This window comes from Tetrao urogallus (assembly GCF_951394365.1).
Source record: "Tetrao urogallus genome assembly, chromosome: Z".
In the NCBI taxonomy this organism is placed as follows: domain Eukaryota; kingdom Metazoa; phylum Chordata; class Aves; order Galliformes; family Phasianidae; genus Tetrao; species Tetrao urogallus.
Genome location: NC_136816.1, coordinates 49458178 through 49479345, shown reverse-complemented (window position 1 = coordinate 49479345; position 21168 = coordinate 49458178). Strand labels below are relative to the sequence as shown.

The 21168-nt window shown below is 37.6% G+C and overlaps 1 protein-coding gene across 1 annotated transcript; it reads right to left on the bottom strand.

The window, feature by feature from the left end:
- Positions 1-156: 156 nt before the first annotated feature.
- LOC306957248 (zinc-regulated GTPase metalloprotein activator 1A-like) lies at positions 157-20938 on the bottom strand (the record flags this gene model as incomplete). The annotated part of the gene is made up of 15 exons (XM_079548638.1): positions 157-230; positions 836-965; positions 2705-2770; positions 2873-2941; positions 7638-7689; positions 9801-9857; positions 10372-10416; positions 11485-11571; positions 12845-12891; positions 15368-15405; positions 16425-16484; positions 18169-18260; positions 19452-19548; positions 20307-20393; positions 20827-20938. 15 exons carry the CDS (start codon positions 20936-20938, stop codon positions 157-159), a joined length of 1113 nt encoding a protein of 370 aa, XP_079404764.1.
- Positions 20939-21168: the final 230 nt, after the last annotated feature.

Below are 21168 nucleotides of genomic sequence, written 5' to 3'. Positions count from 1 at the left end.
GGTGAGCAGGGATTCTTAGCAAGACTTGAAAGTTTAACTGTCCAGTAGGTTGGAAGGGGAAAAAGGGACTACTGCACTGTGTGTCATTCAGTCCTTCTTGTCATAAAAAACTTGCAGAGTTAAGCACAAGACTTTTAATCTTGTTTATATCCAGTGTCAACTATTTTCATGCTTCTCTGTCACAGTTTCTATGAATGCTTCTTTGATGATCTCCTTATCCAAGTTTCTACCTGCAAAGAGAAAAAAAGATTAGTCAATTGTACTTCAGAGCGCATTACAAAACTCCATTCCTGTAAGGAGAAGCCGCTAAGACCTCTCACCAGGGAAGATACTTACTCTATCAGTGAGTGAAAACAGTACTTTATCAAAACTAAGCTGCAGGTAACAATTTAATTTTACATTACACAGGCAAAAAAATATTTCAAGAAATATGCAACACCTGTGAAACAAACCTGACTTCGTACGCTTTAATGACTTTACATTCCTCACCGTTATTGGTTACGTGATCAAATACTCAAAGTATGCCCATGAATTCCCATGTAATTATTTGTTTTTAAAATAATCCTTAAATCCTTAAAAAATATGCTTACATAATTTCTGAATATCTTTTATTTAACTACGAAGGACAGCAAGCACAGCTGTTCTCAGCTGCTTTAAGAAGGTGCAGGGGGATTTTCATATATAGAGCTTGGACTGAAGGTTACACAGAACATCACAATTGCTGTTACTCTGGCTAGTACAGGCTGGCTGCTTTTCACTGGACAGGTTTCACTGGACTGCTGCTGAAAGAAAAAGCTCCTTAAAGTCACAAAAAAAGATGCAAAGTTACTCATACCAATTAAAACGAGTCTATTTGTTCTTTTTTCATCTTCCTTCCATGCTACTGCAGTCTCTTCCAGATCATAGAGCTCATGGACACCTTGGACTATCACTTGATGAGATTTGCCTTGAATAGATACGAGTCCCTTATCAGAAAAATAACTGTTAGAGTATATAAACAAACCTTTAAAAACAAAATACTTGTAGGGGAAAAAAACAACTTCAAAAGTGGACAGAACAGGGAAAACCTCTGACAACTATGCAGCAGTTAATCAAAATAATAATGCAACAGAATTGTCTCTTGTAACATCCATTCTCACATATAACAATTATACTTTGCCATGCTCTCAGTTTCTCATTTGGACAGTTACCTACAATGTTTGTGCAAATTAAAATGTCATCTCCTACCATGGCACTTTAATTATATGTATGATGTATGTTTCTATGAAAGCCTTATCACCTCTCAACGATGACATAAAATGAGCAAAAATGTTGAGTCTATTCCCACTGAGTTCTCATGCTTAACATTTACACTATCTTGAAACGGAATCTCTGAATAGTAGAGAAAGAACAAATATTTGTGTGAAATGACTAGCAATGGAATTACAATGGAATACTTTCAAAACTAAGTCCATTAACTCACATTCCAAAAGTTGCATTAAGAGTTTTCATCACTTGAAAACTTTCTAAAATATTCTAGTCGCACACATCCTGTCAAACACCTCTTATACTTCCTTAAAGAAATAAAAAAAAAAAAACAGTTAAAAGTATTTCATGACAGAAAGTCTGTATTTGACACAGTAGTAGGAATTCTGCAGCCACTGCCAAAAAAATACTGTAGTTGCTGGTAAAATATGAATATGAAAGCAACAAACTTTGGAATCCATTCAATAATTACCTGGGACTAATTTACTTTGGTATATTTGTCTGCAACAACTGTTGTTCAGCACACACTGTATTATTTGCCGCAGAAATTTTGATTAGTTAGTTTGATTGCAAAGCTCAGTACAACAGAAGCATACTTCTAATTAGCAGTACAGCTAATTAGTACAGCAGACAGCTTACAGTGCATCAGCACTGTTCTTTTTTTGTTGTTGTTTTACTTGTTAAGAGAGGGAAGATGAGAACCTTTGTTTTTTTTGCTGCTGAAAGATCAAGAAATGCAACCTTTCTTCCAGTGAAGCAGAAATAATTATGTTGCAACCTATGACGCACACATTCCCAGGAAACTAATCAGAGCACATTTCATTGTATTTCTTAGACCTTATCAAGTTTTACAATTGAGTTTTATTTACTTAGCTTTTTGGTTTAAGGAAAATGCAAGCATATCCTCCAGCATCACCTACATTCATCTCAAAACCATGCAATGAATTGCACGTGGAGATGAATACACTTATGTTTGAATCTCATCTTTAGAACTGCAGTCTGATGTAGACCATAACTAGCATTGTGCTGCTTTGCTACGCTGGATTAAACTTCTGCTTATTATGCCAATAACTGTAATCATGGGCAGAAATCTGTAACTACATCTCTAGATAAGGAGTCATGTGAAATGGACGGGACCTTTCAGAGCAAAGGAGGTGAAAATAGCATCACGTCCTTTCATTTATGTCCTGATCATTAATCTGGTCCCATTCATGTTCGGGATTGCAAGTCTCCCTTTCACTACACAGCAAGTAGCACCATTGTTTGCTTCTCTGTCACCTATCTTGAGTTGTCTCGTTCACCAGCAGACATTTAAGTGTCTCTAAACAGATCAATGACAAACTGGTGTTGTCTCTTTTGTCTGCTCTTTGCTCTGTATGTCACTGACAATACACTGCAGTTCCTTCCGGTTTAAAAGAGGGAAAGCACAAAACAAAGAAGCTAGTAGTCTCAGGCAAACCTTCAGTCTTATGACATCCATGGTACGTCCAGCCTTATCTTTCACATTCTTTTCCCACAGGAGATTCTATGAACAGGAAAAACATTTTCACAAACCAAGCAGCATGGGATGCTTTTCTACAGAAAGGCGTAACAGTTTTGCAGCTGACTATGTTGTGTTAGTATTTACCTGTATGAAGAGATTTAGGTTTTCTTCCTTAATATTTCCCAGGACTTCAAATGTTACTGTCATTATACCCTGCAAATGGAAAGACACACTTATAATTGCGTAACTGAATAAATATTTTTGTATTTTCATATATTTTAAAAAGTGTTCTTTATAGCTTGCCCTTATTTGAAAGAAAAAAAATAATCTATTAGTCCACTCCAAAATACAAACAGGAAATTAAAAAAAAAATCTCCATTTCTGTGCTGTCCACTTTCTTACACTGTTCGTTTGGTTCTGTTTTGGCAGGGGCATAGCCAACACCTTAAACAGTCTATTGCCACCTGCTTATAAAGCAAAACTCTTTGCTGTAGGTGATGCTTGTTTTAAAAGCCTAGCAACTTTAATTTTTATAGGCTAATAAGCTTAATTTTTTATGTAAGTTTTAAAATGCTATTTTCATATCTAACCTTTGCCACCATTTCTGCTCTTCATCACAACTTTATCGGACAAAAAAAATAATCAATATGCTTCCAACCTATCAGTGCTTTCCTTCTATGAAAAGCTCTTTACACATAAGCTACGTAGGAATAGATTTCAAAAATAAAGATGTATTAAGTTTTATTCCAGAAAACCACCAGCAACTGCTCAGAACCAGTTCTCAAAACAAAAGGTGGTAATAAGCGTGTAGTTTGAAATCTACAATTTCTTAAAAGAAAATAAAGGAAGTAATGCATCTGAACTTATTTTTGTCAATACAGCCTCTCAGTGGCACAGAAGTACACAAAGAAAACGACTTTTTCTACAGCCTAAAAATCTTGAAGATCACTACTTCCAGAAGGTTGCCAGTCTAATTAAAAACACAAGCAAAAAGCGGCAAACCTAAAGGTTTATCCAGCACTCAAGTAAACTCACCAAAACAACCAAGCACTAACATCTTAAGTAGCTTCAAAACAAGAGATAAGTATGCTTCATGCATAAAGCAGTATTGCTCCTGCTGACCTTCCACATGATGTGGATAAACACACTTTATCATCCAACTTGCAGCCTACTGTGACAGAAGCGTTCTCTCTTCTTTATGCCTCACCTGACTCACCAACTGTCCCAAACTCTGGGTGTTGAACTGAACAGGGCTAGTAACAAAGAATTCTGCTTACTGCTGGTTGACTGCAGTTGCTTTTTTGATAAAAGCAAGAATTTCCTTCATAATACAAGCATAATATAGACCTCGAAACACACAGGAAAGCTTCTACTTAACTGCAGACTTATATACTACAACTGAACACTGTTAAGATGAACATAAATTGGTATTTTTGTGTGTAACTAAAATTTAAGATTCTGATCATAATTGTAGCTAACCAATAAATTTTCACATTTAATCTTTAGTTTTCAAGACTATCAACTTCACAGTCAACACTTGCAGTTCAAAAGAAAAATAGATTTCATAGTCATTGTATTTTAACTGAAAATTTAATCGAATCACAGTATTTTTCTGTAAAGAAAGTTCACTTTTCTAAACTACTACTACACAAAAATGTAAGCTTTTTTTTTTTTTTAATTTTTTTTTTTCCTTTCTCCCCAGTCCCTGAGGGAACACTGTCCATTAGTGAACTGCACTGGACTGGGGATACCCACCTTTTGGTGGATCACAACAGATCCACAGAGCACCTACGTACAAAGTACCTGTATCAGACTGGGATTGTGGGTGACATACAGATCAGGTACAGTAAGGAACAAAGCAGTGACAAAACCATTAAGAGCAGGAGAAAGCTACTATGGCTTGTCTCTGTTCCTGCAAAGGGAAATTCTGAAGAACTCAGAAACCTACTGGGACAGTTAAGGGAATTTCATACTCTGAGAGGACAGGTGTTCAATTATCCATGTACTTCTTTTTCTCAAAACTCAGTATCAGCAAGTTTTTACTGACTGGAATTAACAGTAGTTGGAACACAATGACTTGTCATCATCCAGAACTGAAATGCCTGCGATGATTTGGGGCGTAGGGAAGGCATCTTGGTTCCAGTATAGAGAATCTATCGTTACCTGTTCTGGTGTGAGCAGTGCACTCGCTACACATGCGTGGATCCACACAGACAATGTATAAAGCGTCAGGAAAAGTAGAGACCTCTCAAAGTCAGTAAGATGGCTGGGAAGGCACGGGACATTGACAGCTTCAAACTCACATACCCTGAGGCAGTCTTCTAGGGCATTATCCAAGAAAATTAGCTCAATGGTTTCAAAATGAATATAGCTACCATTTGTACAACACTTCTACTGTGTGCTGGCTTGCTGTAGAGATATGCCAGCATTTATCATACACAAATGGAGACCAAGAGATTGGAAACTCTCAAACACAGTTCCAGCAATCTAGCCAGCAGTCCCTTAAAGCACAGAACTGGCCTCAGGGAAATGTATGTGACAAGCCATCTGATTTACTGTGGAACGGCAAGCAAGATTAATACTTGTGAGCCCTATCAGGAAGCCCACATTAAGGTGTTGCAGAAACTGTAGCACTGCTCCTTAGAGTGCAGCCACTCAGAAAGGAAAGCAGTGCAGGACAACTACAGCTGCTGCCCCACTCATCACTCCCACTAGAATGCTCTAGGGAACTTGAAAACTCTGCTCTGAGCAAAAGCAGAGACCTCTGGAACAGGCTGACCCAGCTCTAGGGCCTCCAACATAACAAGATGCAGACTTCTTGTACCAAGTCCTGAGGAGCGCCACAAGAATAATCACAATCAGACAGCTAGAGCATCTCTCCTGTGAAGACAGGTTGAGGTCGCCAAGGTTATTCAGCCTGGAGAAGGCTCTGAAGATACCTTATAGAAGCATTCCAGTATTTAAAAGGTCAAGAAAACTAGAGAGGGATTCTTTTTCAGGCAATGTAGTTATAAGACAACAGAGGTGGGTTTAAAACTAAAATAAGGGAGATTTAGGTTTAGATGTCAGGAAGAAATTATTCACTATGAGGGTGGTGAGGCACTGGATCAGGCTGCCCAGAGAAGTTGTGGATGACCCATCCCTGGAGGCATTCAAGACTGATCTAGTGAGCTGCAGCACTGCTCATGGCAGGGCAGTTGGAACTGGATGGTCTTTAAGGCCTCTTCCAACCTAAACCACTCTGACTCTGCAACTGATGGAGTGATACACTGAGTTCAATCCATATGGTCACACAAGCAAAACCCTGTCTTCAAGATTGGAAGTGGCAACTTGACTGCAGTAGCTTAGACTATCTCTTACCTTTACAGAGAAATGGCAAGGGTCCCTGAAAAGGCTTTACTACTGAAGCCCTTGCTCAAAAGCCCTGTCACCTGGATACTTGCTTCTGTAGTATTAAAACCCGATAACCTGGCAGGATATCCCTTTGATCCTGGAGTAACTTACAGCATCAGACTTAGGCAAGTACGTTGGAAGTAGGTCTGAGATCAGACTCATGGCAAAGCATGACAGAAATGCAATAATAGAACACACAGGAGGAGATGAAATATCTTCCTGTTCCCATCTTCCAAACTGGAACTTAAGAAATGAACATAAAGTCCTTCAAAGATCTGTATCTACAAACTAGGGAACTAAAAGTTCAGGAGACATATTTCAGCTCAGTAAATGCAGTAACAAGATGTGAAGCAAGGTGTGGAAAGTCTAAATTATCCAGTACATCATTTTACTCCTCAACTAAGGAAATGTCCATGCTATTTAAAATGAACTTCGCTCACCACATATTTGAGTGTTGGACAATGTTGCTATAGCTGTTGGACTCAGATAAACTAGATATCTAATAGAGGCATTATTCTTTCTTTGTATTATTTGTTAAAAAAAGAAAAAAGAAAAAAAAAAAGCAGGGAGGGGAAGGACCTTACTAGTAAAATCTGTGCATCACAGACAAGATAGAGGCTTAAAAACAGCATGGGGTTGAAACCAGGCGATCATTGTGGTCCTTTTCAACCCAGGCCATTCTATGATTCTGATTTAGCACAGAACTGCTTATACTCTGTAGGAGTGACAGACCAGGACCTTCCCCCTTAAATCAGTATTAAAAATTAGAAAGGCAAAGCAGACAAAATACTGTATATGCTCTTTATATGAAACAAAACCATGAAGGCAAAAATGTGTTTTACAACTGCCATGTGCAAGGAACATTTTATTGCACAGAGGGAGACAGAAGATTCTACCCTGACATAAATACACACTGGGTTACATATCTGAAAAAACAAAGCATTTTAGAGTTTGAGATACTAATAGCAGCATCAACAGAAGTGTTTCTAATTTTCTAGCACATAAGCTAGCGTTGATACCAAGTTTAGAAGAAAATCTAATTCACTGTTACGAGTTGATCTGTTGATTTTCTGTGTAAAAACAATGGGAAGCACTCACAGAACGAGAATCTGTGCCTGCCTAACGTCTTAGTTAATGTGAAGTCATGAACAACAACTCCCTGGTATCTACAAACATTGACACTATTTGGACCCACAGGATAAATATCAGCTCTAAGTACAGGACTCAATTCTGCAAATACTGTAAAGAACAGTATTATTTGTTGGTTCTAGTAGTGTTCTCCATATACACAAACAATGTAACTGTCTCCAACAGTGGAATTCCTAAGCCACATTTGAAAGCAGAGCTGAGTATACACATCTACATCAAAGTACATGGCTGTGGGCATTCAGTGTAATATTCCAGAGATCTCAAACATCATTCGCAAACTGAAACCTGCCGAAAAAGTAAAATGCCATGGTTGCAATTACCTTGAACTACCTTCTTACAAGACAGAAGCAGTGCTTTTTGTAATTACCTTATCTAGATGTGAATGTGTTGTCTTCATATTCTCAATTTTTTTCTGCAAGCTGAAAATAAGTAAATGTTGGATTTGCATTGGATAGATGCAGTGTCATTATTTCAAACAAGACTTACACAAACTCTTCAGTACTGCAGACCAAAACTAAAGTATCATCATCAAAATAAGTTTCATCTGTTAATTCAGTTTTAATCTCAGAATAGTTACATTTAATTATATTTGCTTGATCTTTCAAATGATCCGTGTTAGAAAGTTTGCCATTGCTTAGCTGCTGGAATTCCACTATAATTACCACTGTAATCATCTAATTTGACTATAATAATGAACAATCACAGATTTTCTTTTTAGATTAGAAAAAAATTCTAACTTATATGTGTGATAGAGCAAGGAGTGACCTATCAGATGATCATTTCTGGTAGGATTAAAGCTGTTCTTGGGCTTAAGAGACAACAAAGCATTTCTAATAACAGACTAACTCAACTGTCAGATTAACTGAAAAGAAAGAGTTAGAGATTCATTTTCACAACAAGGCTAATAGTACAGTCCTCCAACAAACTTTTAACAATCCTAGAGTTATGTCACCAGGGACTTTCATAGAGAAAAATGAATGAATCAAAAATACTGCTGTGAAACAAAACTGTATTAAAGCCTTGTTAAGATGTACGAACACATTCTGATCAGAGTACTCAGAATACTAGACAGTATTCACTTACAGAAATACATTCAGTCTAATTTTCAAATTGACTCATACATATTGATCCAATATTATGAAGCCAGTGTGAAAAATGTACATGTGTGCTGAAGTCCAAACGGAGGAAGAAAATACAGCCTCAGAAAGTCAGATGCTACTTTACATGAAGAAAGAACCACAGTATTGGCACTGGGATGTCAGCCACAGCAAGAGGACAATGATTTTGAACATGTGAAAGCAGAGACAGGAAACATGAAAACTTTAACTGGTAAGAAGGAGCTTAAAAAGGGTCAAATAGCTCACGCCATTGGGTGTGTTCAGCTGTCTCAAAAGTACTGAGTTCATTGCTTTGCTCCTCACTAATTTCTATTTCCGTTCTTCAGAAAATAAAGTTCACAAAACAGATCAAAATAACAACTTAGATTGTGCTCTCTACTACATCAGCACGTCTTATACTTTTACATCTTTATAAAACTAAAAAATAACTTCTGATATCTGTGGGATTTTTACTACGGTCAGTAATACAGAATCAATTCTAAAAATAAACTGAAGCACTAGATTATTACTCAAGCCATGCACTAATCTGAAACACAGATGAATATTTCTTGGTTATTTTCGCTGTTGTTCTTAAATACAGTTAGATTATTGTAATGAATGGCAGTATCTTTGATATTTAAAATACTTACACTGCAAGTATTGATTAAAATACTTACACTGCAAGTATTGATACTCCTCTGTAGAAACAAAAGATAAATTCCAACGCTGCTGCCAGCAGGAAAAATAACTACAGTGCGTCCATTTGCTGAACATCATTTTCCAAAATTGTATTAGGAATTAAAAAAAAGTACAAAGCCATTGCTTGTGAGAGTGAAAACTGCAGTGTAACATCAATACTATACTTAACTCATTCCCACAGCTAATTCCCACTGAACACTGCGCAGCGTTTGCTAATTTAAAGCTGGGCCTCTTAGTCACAAAAGAACTCGAGGACTTAACAGATCCAGGAACACGCTGAACAACATTCCTAGAAGCTGAGGCTGCTGTGGAACTCAGAGTTTCCTGTGAAAACTAAGGTCTCCAATTCATCACGATGTAAAGTGAGAAAAAAAACAAATCCTCTAAGTTTTAAGAGAACCAGAAAAAAGTGCCAAGATCTTATTGATTAGTATTAGTAATAAAGAACAACTTAACGCCTCAGCAAGGGAAATGGGGAAAAAACGCCAAACAATCACGGGCACTTTGGCTCTCATTTCATTTTACAAACCCTAAAATCTTTTGCTGCATGTATCTCAAGTAGAAGAACATCCGTTTCTGATTACTTCTTACTGAGAATTTTAAACGAGCGTCTGAACTAGAATTTGTAACAGAAATTCAGATACACAGTCTGCCTGCATGTAAGTGTGACCTACTTCATGCATGTATTTATGCAATGAACATTACTTCTAATAAAAATGAAATTATTGCCATACCTTATTCCAGATAGACTGTCAAAAGCATGCAGGTCCAGCACATTGGAAAGGTCAACCCTGCACGAGTAGGGAGAGAAAGAAAGCTTTCTTTTCATGCTATTTTTACTGCAGGTAAAGATCATGCATACTGAAGCTTCAATTACTCACTTATATATATATAAATAATTGTTTTTTTTTCTAGCCTTTTATTCCAATGTTATCAGGCACCAGAAGCTAGCCCTATTTTCAGATGTTGGCAGTCAGTATTATCTACTACGGAGTAAAGCAGCTTTCAGTTGCACAGTAATACGAAAGCATAAGAAGAGGATTTTAGAGAATATAGTTTAGAAAAAGTAAAAATAAAAAAAAAAATCTATTTTCAGAAAGATTAAATCCTTTGTACTGGATGCCTGGAAAATACCTAATTCTCTGATGGGAGCAATTGTTCTGTACCTCTTTGAACGCACGCACACACTAAAACATAATACAGGTAGCTATGCAGGTGCACAGCTAACAGTTCATAGTGTAGGCCTTGTAAAAATAATGTCTGTGGAACAGGATTTGGAACTACTAATAATGGCCAATCTAATACCTTGACCTTTGTGTCTCCAAAATTTTGACGAGCCCATTTATTGACCTAAAACAAAATAAAAAAAAGCAAAAGTGAGGTGCAAATGAAACTGTAGTATATTGATTGAACAATTTAACTATGTAAAGCAACACAAGAAACATAAAAACACCTCTCCCACTGTTATTAAAAGTTGAACTGTCCAAGAAACATCCAGAAAGCGTTCGTTTTTGTGACTTATTATATCTGAACAAAGGTCAAAATGCACAACTTCTGACAACAAAATATTACTACTGAATACAGCGTTTTTCCCCACAAGAATCCTCCTGATACAAACTGCAGGGTTAAGAATTCTTAGAGTCTGGGGCACAAATAAAGCTGCAAAGTATTTCTTTGCAAAAATATTATGTTTTGTCTGTCAGGGTACTGAGAAAGATGGGACATGCCATTAAATACTGGTTTGATTCAGACCACTGGTTCTTTTACATCCAAAACAATTATATAGAATATCTTCCATACCCATTTGTATTTGCTAATAAAAATGTATGTACCAGCAGACATTTCCCCCTGTGGTTAATCCAGAAAAACTGCAACAGCTGCCCAGTAGTATAAGAATGTGGATACTTAAGACAGAAGTCTATCATAAGGCCTTTTTAAGGCCTAACTTAGCCAAGGAAATGGTGTGGAGTTACATAAGAAAGGAGTCAGGTTTGGTGTTAGCAGTAGGTTCTTCACCAGAGGGTGGTGGGCACGGAAGGCACAGAACAGACTGCCCAGGGCTGTGGTCATGGCCCCAAGCTGCCAGAGTTCAAGCAGCATTTGGGTAATGCTCTCAGACACAGAGTTATAGTTTCAGATGATCCTGAGTAGAGCTAGGGATTGGACTCCATGGTCCTTGAAGGTTCCTTCCAACTTAAGAGTATGCTGTGATTCCACGCTTCTTAGCACGTAACGTAAAATCTTACTTAGGCAAGCTGTTAAGACTGTGGGAGCATATAAATGCAATGGAAATGTCTCCAGAAAGGGACAGACTCTTTTCCACTGCTGACTACACAATGTGTTGGAGTAATCATGAAATCTAATTTCTAATAACACTTGAGTGTGTACAATGTTACAGTTATACCAGAAGTTTCATACCTGACAGAGGTTCTGACTTTATTCAATTCTTCCCCCGAAACCAAATCTGTTTTATTGATGATTATAAGATCAGCTAAAGCAACCTGCCTATACATTTGGAAAAAGAAAAAAGGACAGCTTGAACAAATAGTTTTTTTCACGGCAGAAAGAGTATGTCTCTCATAGCACTGTAAAATTACTAACAGTACATGTACTAGCAATACAGAAAGACAAACATTAACCAAATCATTAACCAAACTAAAACATCATGAAATGACTACAGTACTACTTGAGATTATTCCCTGCTGCTTGTTTTGGTTGCTTGCTTGCTTCTCCTTCTACATTCCCTCCCACTCCACTTAAAAAAAAGAGGTCATCTACTCCAAATTCTCTTACAATTTATTAACTCCAGGAACCTCAAATTCTCTTGCATGCATTCTTCACAAGGACTTCATCACTACAATTACACCTTTAATCACTGTGGCTCCACATTAAATATATATATACACATACACATATTTCTCTATCTCCAGTACAACTTATATAATCTGACAGAGCCTAGCTTGGAAACGTTCCTTGCCCCACCAGGTGTTTCCCACCCGCCTCCTCCAATATTTATTTTAATGTAAAATTCTATTTATCTTAACAATGTCTGAGAGTTGCTTTAGAAGTAATGCCTTCTGTGACAGCAGATTGAACCTTCCCACCACCATTACATTGAATTTTGTTGCTGTCCAACAGATGGCAGCAGAGTGGCAGCCTAATGTTTAACTTGGAAGTGCATATGAAGTATGGGTGTAGAACTGAATTTCCCCCTGTGGAAAAAAATGGCACCCAGTGACATCCATCAACACTTGGACACTTACAAAGGCCCAACAGTGGATGTGAGCACGGTGAGGCAGTGTCTTGTGTGTGTAAGAAGACAACGGTGGCAACAGCCACTGCCCTGAAATGTTTACATAGCCATGCAAACATTTACAAGCACAGCATGCAGGGTCTTTTTCATTGCTAGCAAAAATGTATAGCTAATGGTGGGGCAACTATACTGAAAATTGATTTTGTAGGTGAAAGTTGAGCTGCAGTTCTATCAAACAGCATTATTTGTACTCTATCTGCTGCAGTTTCCCTGAAAATAAAGAGGAGGAAAATAAAGATTATTTTCAGATAAACCTACTTACTAGAAAATTCCTCTCTTAGCAGAAAGATCAAATGAAGTACTGAATAATTTTTTATTTCTATCTTTGTTTAAAAGCAAGGGAGGGGAAAATCTTATAAAAGAAAAAGAATCAATTCTGAATAATCTTCCACACAGTGCAGTCACTGACTACAATTAAAAAATTTAAAAAAAAAAAAAAAAAAAAAGAAGTTTTTATATCCATACCGTGACGCTTCGTTGACAAGACCTTCTGGCTTCTCCTCTGTCAAGTGCTAGGTAAGAATTAAAACAAGGGGATTAAGCATGTTTAATTAATGTTCAAATTAATTTGAAGTTAAAGTATGCCAAAGTCATTTTACACAAGGTATGACTTTCAAGGAAGTATTACAGGAAGACTGTATCTTATCTTTGTGGCTTTTTTTTTTCCATTAGGATGAAAAAGTTCATACCTTCACCTTTACAGAAGCTTAACATTTCTTCAATGGAAACTATTTTCTTTCAGTACATTATTTGTATAGAATGCCGAAGAGTTGGAAAGCTGTGTTATAATATTCAATTCATCATGAATCTCAAAACTAAAGTCACCATGATATACAGTAACCATGGAAAAAGGTATCTGAATAAAAATATATTTTTTTCTATTTACTTATGTCTATTGTTAAAGATGTATTAGGCTTGCAGTACAAGATTTCGTAATTATGTAAGAATATCTCTTCTTTCTGAAAGATTTACAAAACCACATAGCTATAGTAAAAAACCCATAATCTTGTTCTGAGTTTATATGAACAAACTGCTACTCATTAGTGAGTCTGCCTCTCCTCAGTGTTTGCTGTTTATTCAAGCAGAAACTGGGCAGAAGCGAACAGCAACGACAAAAAGAGCATCACATCATTATGCTGCAGGAGTTCAGTATCTTACCACCTGCAGCCTTGTCCTACATTTGTGTACCCAAGCTAACATCCCCCAGAGAATTAGTGAAAGAGAGAAAAAACACCCAATTCTCAGTCAGCAGCACTAACGACAGTAAGTTAAAGCTCTATTCTATCAGGAATTCAGAACAACAGACATCTGTACTGGAAGAGCAGAGGCACTGCTACAAGGCATTTTCAGTCCTGACACTGAGGCAGCAACCTCAGCACTGAGGCAAAAGCATCAAGGACATCTGGAAAATGTAAAACTTTGAACTGACATTCTAATATCAGAAGTGCACCTCGTATGGGAAGATCACACAGTCCCGTGCATTACTTCATCGGCTTAAATGTACGAGGAGTATTACTTTCAAATTGGATTTATTAAGACACAGGAATACAAAACGAAAATAGCATTAATTTTCATGGGAAATGCATCAATTAAATAAAATTGTTTAAGTGGAACTGTCAGAATTCTAAAACAAAACTATACCATGTACCATCAATGTTGCCTTTAAAAAAAAAAAAAAACATTAAAAAACAAATCAAGACTATTTCCTGATTGTGCACAGTCTAAACAAAAGGTAACAAAAGGATGGCTGGAAAAGCAGCTTTTCCTCTGACTTTTTGTTTCTGAGATTCTATCAAATTAAGTGTGGTCAGACTTCTTGCCCCTGAAAGGACAAAGTCAGTAGTACACGTGCCATTTGTTCTTTACTTAGAAAATAAAAAATTAAGAGTATTTTATAAACTTGTATTGTTTACAGAACTACCTGAATCACAAGCAGCTTTTTAGATCACACTTTGTAACAAGAAGAATTGCATGTTAACAAGTCCTTCACATACCACAAATGTTATCTGCCTAGCATATAATTCAGAAAGTCTGAAGTTTCTAATACTTTAAGTCAGTTTTGCATATTGACCAATTAAACAACCTAACGGTTTTCATTGAGCTTGTGAAGATAATAATGAAAAGTTCAGTGTTTCAAAACGTGTGTGTGTGTGTGTTTTCTGGCATATTATTTGCAAGTTTAAACATGAGAAGTTTGATTTTTTCTAAACAGTTAAGTACTGCCCTACATGACATTTCTATTTGATTCAAGCCAGTAAGTAAGCATTGCATAAGGAGAAAATTGAACAGAACAGTACTTTTGAAAGTAATAAAACACCTAAATTACCATGAGGGCAGTAAACTGAAAACTGAGGCTTAAGACATTGCAGTTTCTTGTGATAGGGGGGGTAACAGAGGGTAACAACAGGTAACACAGGGGGTAACATCACAAGAAAGGGGTTATGATCACTCTTATTCTGAATTCCACAAAAGCAATACCTAATCAAAGTAACTACTGCTTACAACATTGTGAAGAATTGTTTTCACGGCCAATTATAAATGAAAAAGTTAAATTACTTGGATTTAATCACAATTTCTGCACTTACCTATCCTCACTATTCTGTAGGTCTGTTCTCTCAGTACAGTTCACATAGATTACTCTATTACCTGCTATTTTAATCTACTTCCAGGTAACTCAATAATCCATTCATCTGATACGGTATCTAATAGTCCAAATCTCCAACCTGTCCTCCCCATAGCTGCCCTTACACTAGCATCATTTCCCAATCTGCAGCCTTAAGTCAGTTGTTATCATCCTGGTGTCAGAGGTCTGTTCTTCTTTTTCCCATTCAAAATGCAGCACTAGTGAGCCACAGTAACTGAAATGTATCTTTGTTTGTTTTAAGAATTAAAACAATTGTAAAAAAAGAATAAACAAAATGAACATCACTGCAACAGCTGTTCTGGGTACCTGTTCATCTAAAACATGTAAGAAACTCAGTACCTTACCTGCAATCCATGCTTTGCATCAACAACAGATACAATGCCTAAAGGAGAACATTAAAATAGAGTTAGCTGCTTCAAGCACACTTCAACATCTTTTTAGCTTCTCATATGACTAGTAAAATGACAATACCATCACATTTGAAATTGTTCATAATATTCTCAAAATTTCCAGTGTATCTCAACGTAACACTTGTCACCTGATTAGTTTGCTTTATTAACTCATACCTGTAGCTAAAAGAAGTCCATCAAACCACGCTAAAAAAATTCTTACCACACAGATGCCTCTCTGCCTCCTTCCAAGCAAAAATAAGTGGGCAGAGATACATTCCCACAAGCAATCAAAGCAAACTAAGGGGACTGATTGAGCTACACAGTCATTCTGATTTTAGGTGACCAGGATTCTACAACTGTCTAGCCGAAACCGATGAAGCTGTTTGTAACGTAACTGAATGCTTCTCTAGCTAAAAGGGCATTTCAAAGCCTAACCAAAAACACAGTAGGGTATTTTTAAGCAAAAAAACATTATGATTTTTTCCCACTGAAAAAAAATAAAAAAAAAAAAAAGAAATCAACACACAACATGCTCTTTAACTAATGAAAATCACAGTGAAATTAAAATTTTAATGGAACAGATAAAGTGCTAGAACAAACAAGCAGAAAAGACAAAGAAGAAAACAGAAGGCAGGGGAGTTTGAATATTGTAAGAGATCAGAAAAACTAAAAATGATCAACGACACAATGCATAAAAATAATAAAACCTAAATAACATTTGGTAATACCCAACTGATGAGGACTAATAAGGTTTCTTCTCCTTAACCCATAGTCAAGATATCTCCTTAACTAATCTGTCAGCAAAACATACACAATTTTTGCTTGTTTTGGTGAACTGAAGCATCAAAACAAGTAACTAGATCTTTGGCAAGAAATTTGAGGATATGAAAACCAAGATTATGTCTTTCAAACAATTTCTGAAAGCTTGCATTAAATTGCAATACATTACACTGCACTACACACAGATATGCAGTACCAACATGTTGCAAAACAAACTTGCACTGCTTACCATCAAGATATATGTCGCTTCCCAGCTCAGAATCAACCCAGAACATGGAGGCCACAGCTCCTAGGAAGTACAATAAGTTTAGCTGCAAAACCGATACTAGTAGTTCTGTATTTAAAACTCCTCTCTTACAAATTCAGAGAGCATTATCAATGTCAAGAGCCTGACCATATATTTTATCCAGCAGCTGCCAAAGCATTACAGTTATGTAATATGTAAGATGAGACTAGAAAAGCTTTAAAAATCTCACAATTCCAGATGCATGTAAGTCTTCTGAATTAACTTCACCCAGTAATATCTACAGTGTCATTACTGCACTCATTGCGGGACTCCTCCATACAAAACACTGAAAGAAAAATGGGGCTGAGAACAGGAGCATGGCTGAGGGAAGCTATTCTCCTCTATCCAGCACTTACAAGATTACATGTGGATAGTTCTTCCAGCAGTAGCATAGCCTATGCAAGAAAGATGTAACTAAACTGATGCAAGTTCAGCATAGAATCACTAAGACAGTAGGGATCACAGGCCCTGAAAGAGGTGGGCAACAGAAGTTGCTCTGCCTACACAGCAAACTTTCCATGGGAGCTAACGGCAGCCACCTTGAAAATCAAAGATAAGTCATTCAGGAGACTGAGAAGTTTTTCCATAGTGTTACACGGCAGAAAGATTAGAGATAATAGCATTAAGCTTAAACAAGAGGTTCAGATCACACGTATCACAAAAATGCTTTTTCAATATGAAAAGACAAGCACACAACCAGCTGACCAGAAACGCAGTCTTCCCAGTTGTCAGAGGATGGGGATACCTGACTGAATATCCTGAGAAACCTGGCCTTATCATTTAGCTTATTTGCTTTTAGAAGTTGGAATAGACCCTCCAACATCCTTTGTATGTAGGATTTGTTCTTAACAGAGTCCATATCAATGTCCTTTCTTTTAAATAAAATTACTGTGACAACTATTGAGCTTTGAGCTGGAAAGTGTTAGTCTACCAGATGAGAAACAGCTTAAATGTCAATAAGAATTTCACAGAATCACAGAACTGTAGGGGTTGGAAGGGTCCTCCAGAGATCTTCGAGTCCAACCCCCCTGCCAAAGCAGGTTCCCTACAGCAGGTTGCACAGGTAGGCATCCAGGCAGGTCTTGAACATCTCCAGAGAAGGAGACTCCACTCCACAACTTCCCTGAGCAGCCTGTTCCTTCACTCTCTGACAATAACATGCTTTTATAATTGATCTGGTTCAGAGAAAACTGTTCAGGTTGCTATTACTTTTTAATAACAAAAATCACTGAACAGCACATAAGGATTTATTGCTCTGTACCTACCAAAACAATGCATTAGTCCATTTGGCAGCACATTTTTAGACCTCACAAAGGCTATGACAGATAACATACACCTTAGAAAGAGCAATGTGGAACAGAAATAAAACTTACTGAAAGCTGCTAGTTTTAGTGTCTTCTTCTCCAAGACTTAGACACTTTTTCAACACAGATTTATTTTAACCAGATTTCTGTCAAGCATTAGAGTCAATCTAAAAGCTAGAAGTTTAACTACAACAACCACAATTTTGCCTGTGCACCCATTCCCTTGACCAGTTTTACTCTATACAGCAACCTACATGCATGGTTGAAAACTTACCACTTCATAACACATTTTTGAATGGTGAAGTGACTGCTGTGCAAATAAACACTTCATAAAAACAGGTGAATTATAATGGTTATGAAAAAACATACACAATGTAAACTACCTGGATCTGCCAAACCAGTTGTTTCTAACAATATATAGTCAAATTTTCCTCTCTTTTGCATGAGGTTCTCAATAGCCTTCACACCACTGTCCCTGCAAAAAGAAACAATTAAAACTGAGAGTAGAAAAAACAAGTAAAACATGCTTACACATGTTTTATATAAACTTATCCATGTGCTGATGCAGAACCCAATGACAGTATCATCAAAGCAAAGGGTCTGAGTCAGGACCTACACAAACTACACTTAAAATTCAGTCACCAAGCTGCTGTTCTATTATTAGGCAAACAAAAGCCTTCAGTTTTATTTTGGTCTGAAAAACATTTGTGCACTCCCCAAGGCTGTAACAATGGCAATTTAAATAAATATTAATTTTCAAACACTGAAATCACAGTAAAGCAGGGTTGCACGAACGTGTAACTTTTTGGTTTGGGAGGGAGCAAGATGTGCTATTTACTTAAATCCTTAAATCTCAGCTGCTTAAGTAAAAACGTATGCCATTTTACATATGAAACTTATGTATATAAAAAAAAGCAGTAACAGCTGCATTCTTTATCTATCAGGACACAACACAGTGCAATGAGACCTTCTGTTTTCCCCTTACTGTCCAATTTGTAAGGTATACGACTAGTTCTTTCAAATTTTCAGTGCCAACAGATCACCAACAAATTTAACACAAACAGCCCAACATTCAAATATACAACAACAACAAAAAAAACAACAAACATGAATAAAATGCTATGTTTTAACATAACCACCTGTTTACAATTACGAATGCTGTCTCCTTACAGACGATCTCCCTCTGTCCCTTCTGAGCTACAAAATACCCAAATATTAGGCAACAGAGTAAGAAACACAGCTTAAGTATCTCACTTGAGTCCTAATTCCAGCTTTCTTGAATATTTAGCACTCAGTATAAAAGCATGTAATAGGAACAGAAGGCAGAGCTCCTTACCCTGTAATACCCAACTGTAATACCCAACTGCATAGAACTTTATAAATAAAAAGTATAGATATAGATATATATAGTATAGATAGTATAAAAAGTATAAATAAAAAGTATAAGAACTTAAAATAGAATTTTTCTGAAAGATGCTAACTACAAATCCAGTAAGGCATGAGAGGGAAAATAATGTCTATCTAGTAAATTCAAATTCATTTCCTCTAAAATATAAGTCACTATCAACACTGTCATTAGCTTTATAAATTTGTCCTTTATCTCCTCTCCTTTCCTCAACTCCCCCAAAATTCACTATTGAGAACTTGCATAGTAATCCCTCCTTACTTTACTGAACAGCACAAACAGCCATTTCTTAGCTCCAGCCATTCTTCATAGAGTTCTCCTCCCTGACTGATTGCCAAGGATTTCTCCAGTGCACTCCCTGGAAAAAGAACAAATATAACTTGAGTCTACCAATTTGTGAAAGAATACCTGCAAAGAAGACATGAAAGATTCATGTTGGCATATGTTTTGTTCTGGGATTATATTGTGGTTCTACAAAGGTAAAAAAACAACTGACAAGCAGGATGGAACAAGTTAGAATAAAGAGGTCAGCTTCTATCCCTATATCACATATAGGCCTGCTTCTGTAGCTTAAGGCTCCGTGACCAGAAGTGATGTGCATATGAAAAAAAACATAAAACCATAAACAAACAACACACATCATCATCACAGTGCAAACCCTATGGTGCACATAGAAAATGACATCTCTGGCAGCCAAAAGTCCCACAAGCAAGGAAGCAAAAAAGTTGATCATAGAGACCATGCAAGCACCTCCTCATTTTCTTGATCGAAGATAATTTGTGTTCTTTAAGTAGCTGGGTAGAATGCAAAGAAAACATTATCCACCAACATTTCGTTTTAATTTTCATCTGCTTCAGAATGAGCAGGCCAAGCAGCCATACCGTACTTCTAGCAGCTTAACAGCCTCATTTGCTTGACTTGAATTTACGTACAGAACTGTGCAACACATTAATACTATGAAGTTCAGCCAAAAGTCTTCCTGCCTTTCTCAAGGCTGAGGTATGACACTAATTCCAGCAACAAATTTAAAACATCAATATTTGTGATTTCCAGAAGCTTTACGCATATTTTGCAGCTCAAGATAAACAACAAAAATGCTCGTACAGGTTTACATACCTTCTCCAAACTCATTCAGTATCACTGCGATTCTCTTACTATGTTGCTCAGTCAGAATGTAATTCAGAAGCGTTGTTTTCCCAGCACCTGGAACATTAAACTGTTAAAAAACGGCTGAATTTTCAGATTAAAAGTAAATACTACTGGGGACACACATACTTTAGAGGAATCAGATGGAACGCAAAAGAATGAGAACCAACACTACAATGTATATATACACACGTACTAATTCGTACATATATTTGAAGAAGAGTTCACAGAACTACTGGCACGCTAAACCTCACCTTGGAAAACAAAAATAAAACACCGACAAAAAAAGCCCACCCGCAACAGACCGCCCCGTTCACTAACTTCAGCTGACGCAGAGCCCCTCACCAGGCAGTCTTTCCCAGACAACTCACTTCTGTTAACAGAACCGGATTCTCCGTTTCGCCATCGCTACTCACAAGACGCAGCCACCACACGTGCCACCACCGAGCAAACAGCAAAGTCCCCGAACCGGAAGCCGCCCGCCCCTCACCTAGGTAGCCCGTGATGATGGTCACGGGGATCTTCCTGCCGGAGTCAGGCTCGCTGTCCCGCACGACGCCGACGCCTATCGGCACCAGGTCGGGGCAGTCCTCATCCTCCATGTGGGACCAGGGACCGACGGCGCGCAAACGGCGCGTCACAAGCCTGCGTCCCGCTGCGGGCATGCGCGGCGGCGCCCCCCTCCACACGTTGCGCGACTCCGCGCATGCGCGTTGTACTCAGGGCGGTCGTCTCCGTGCTGCCGCGCATGCGCAACAGCAGAGCCGCGGCCGGGGCCGCGCTCCCGCCCGGCTCGGGGCTCTGCGCGGGCCGTCTGGCAGCCGGCCGGTAA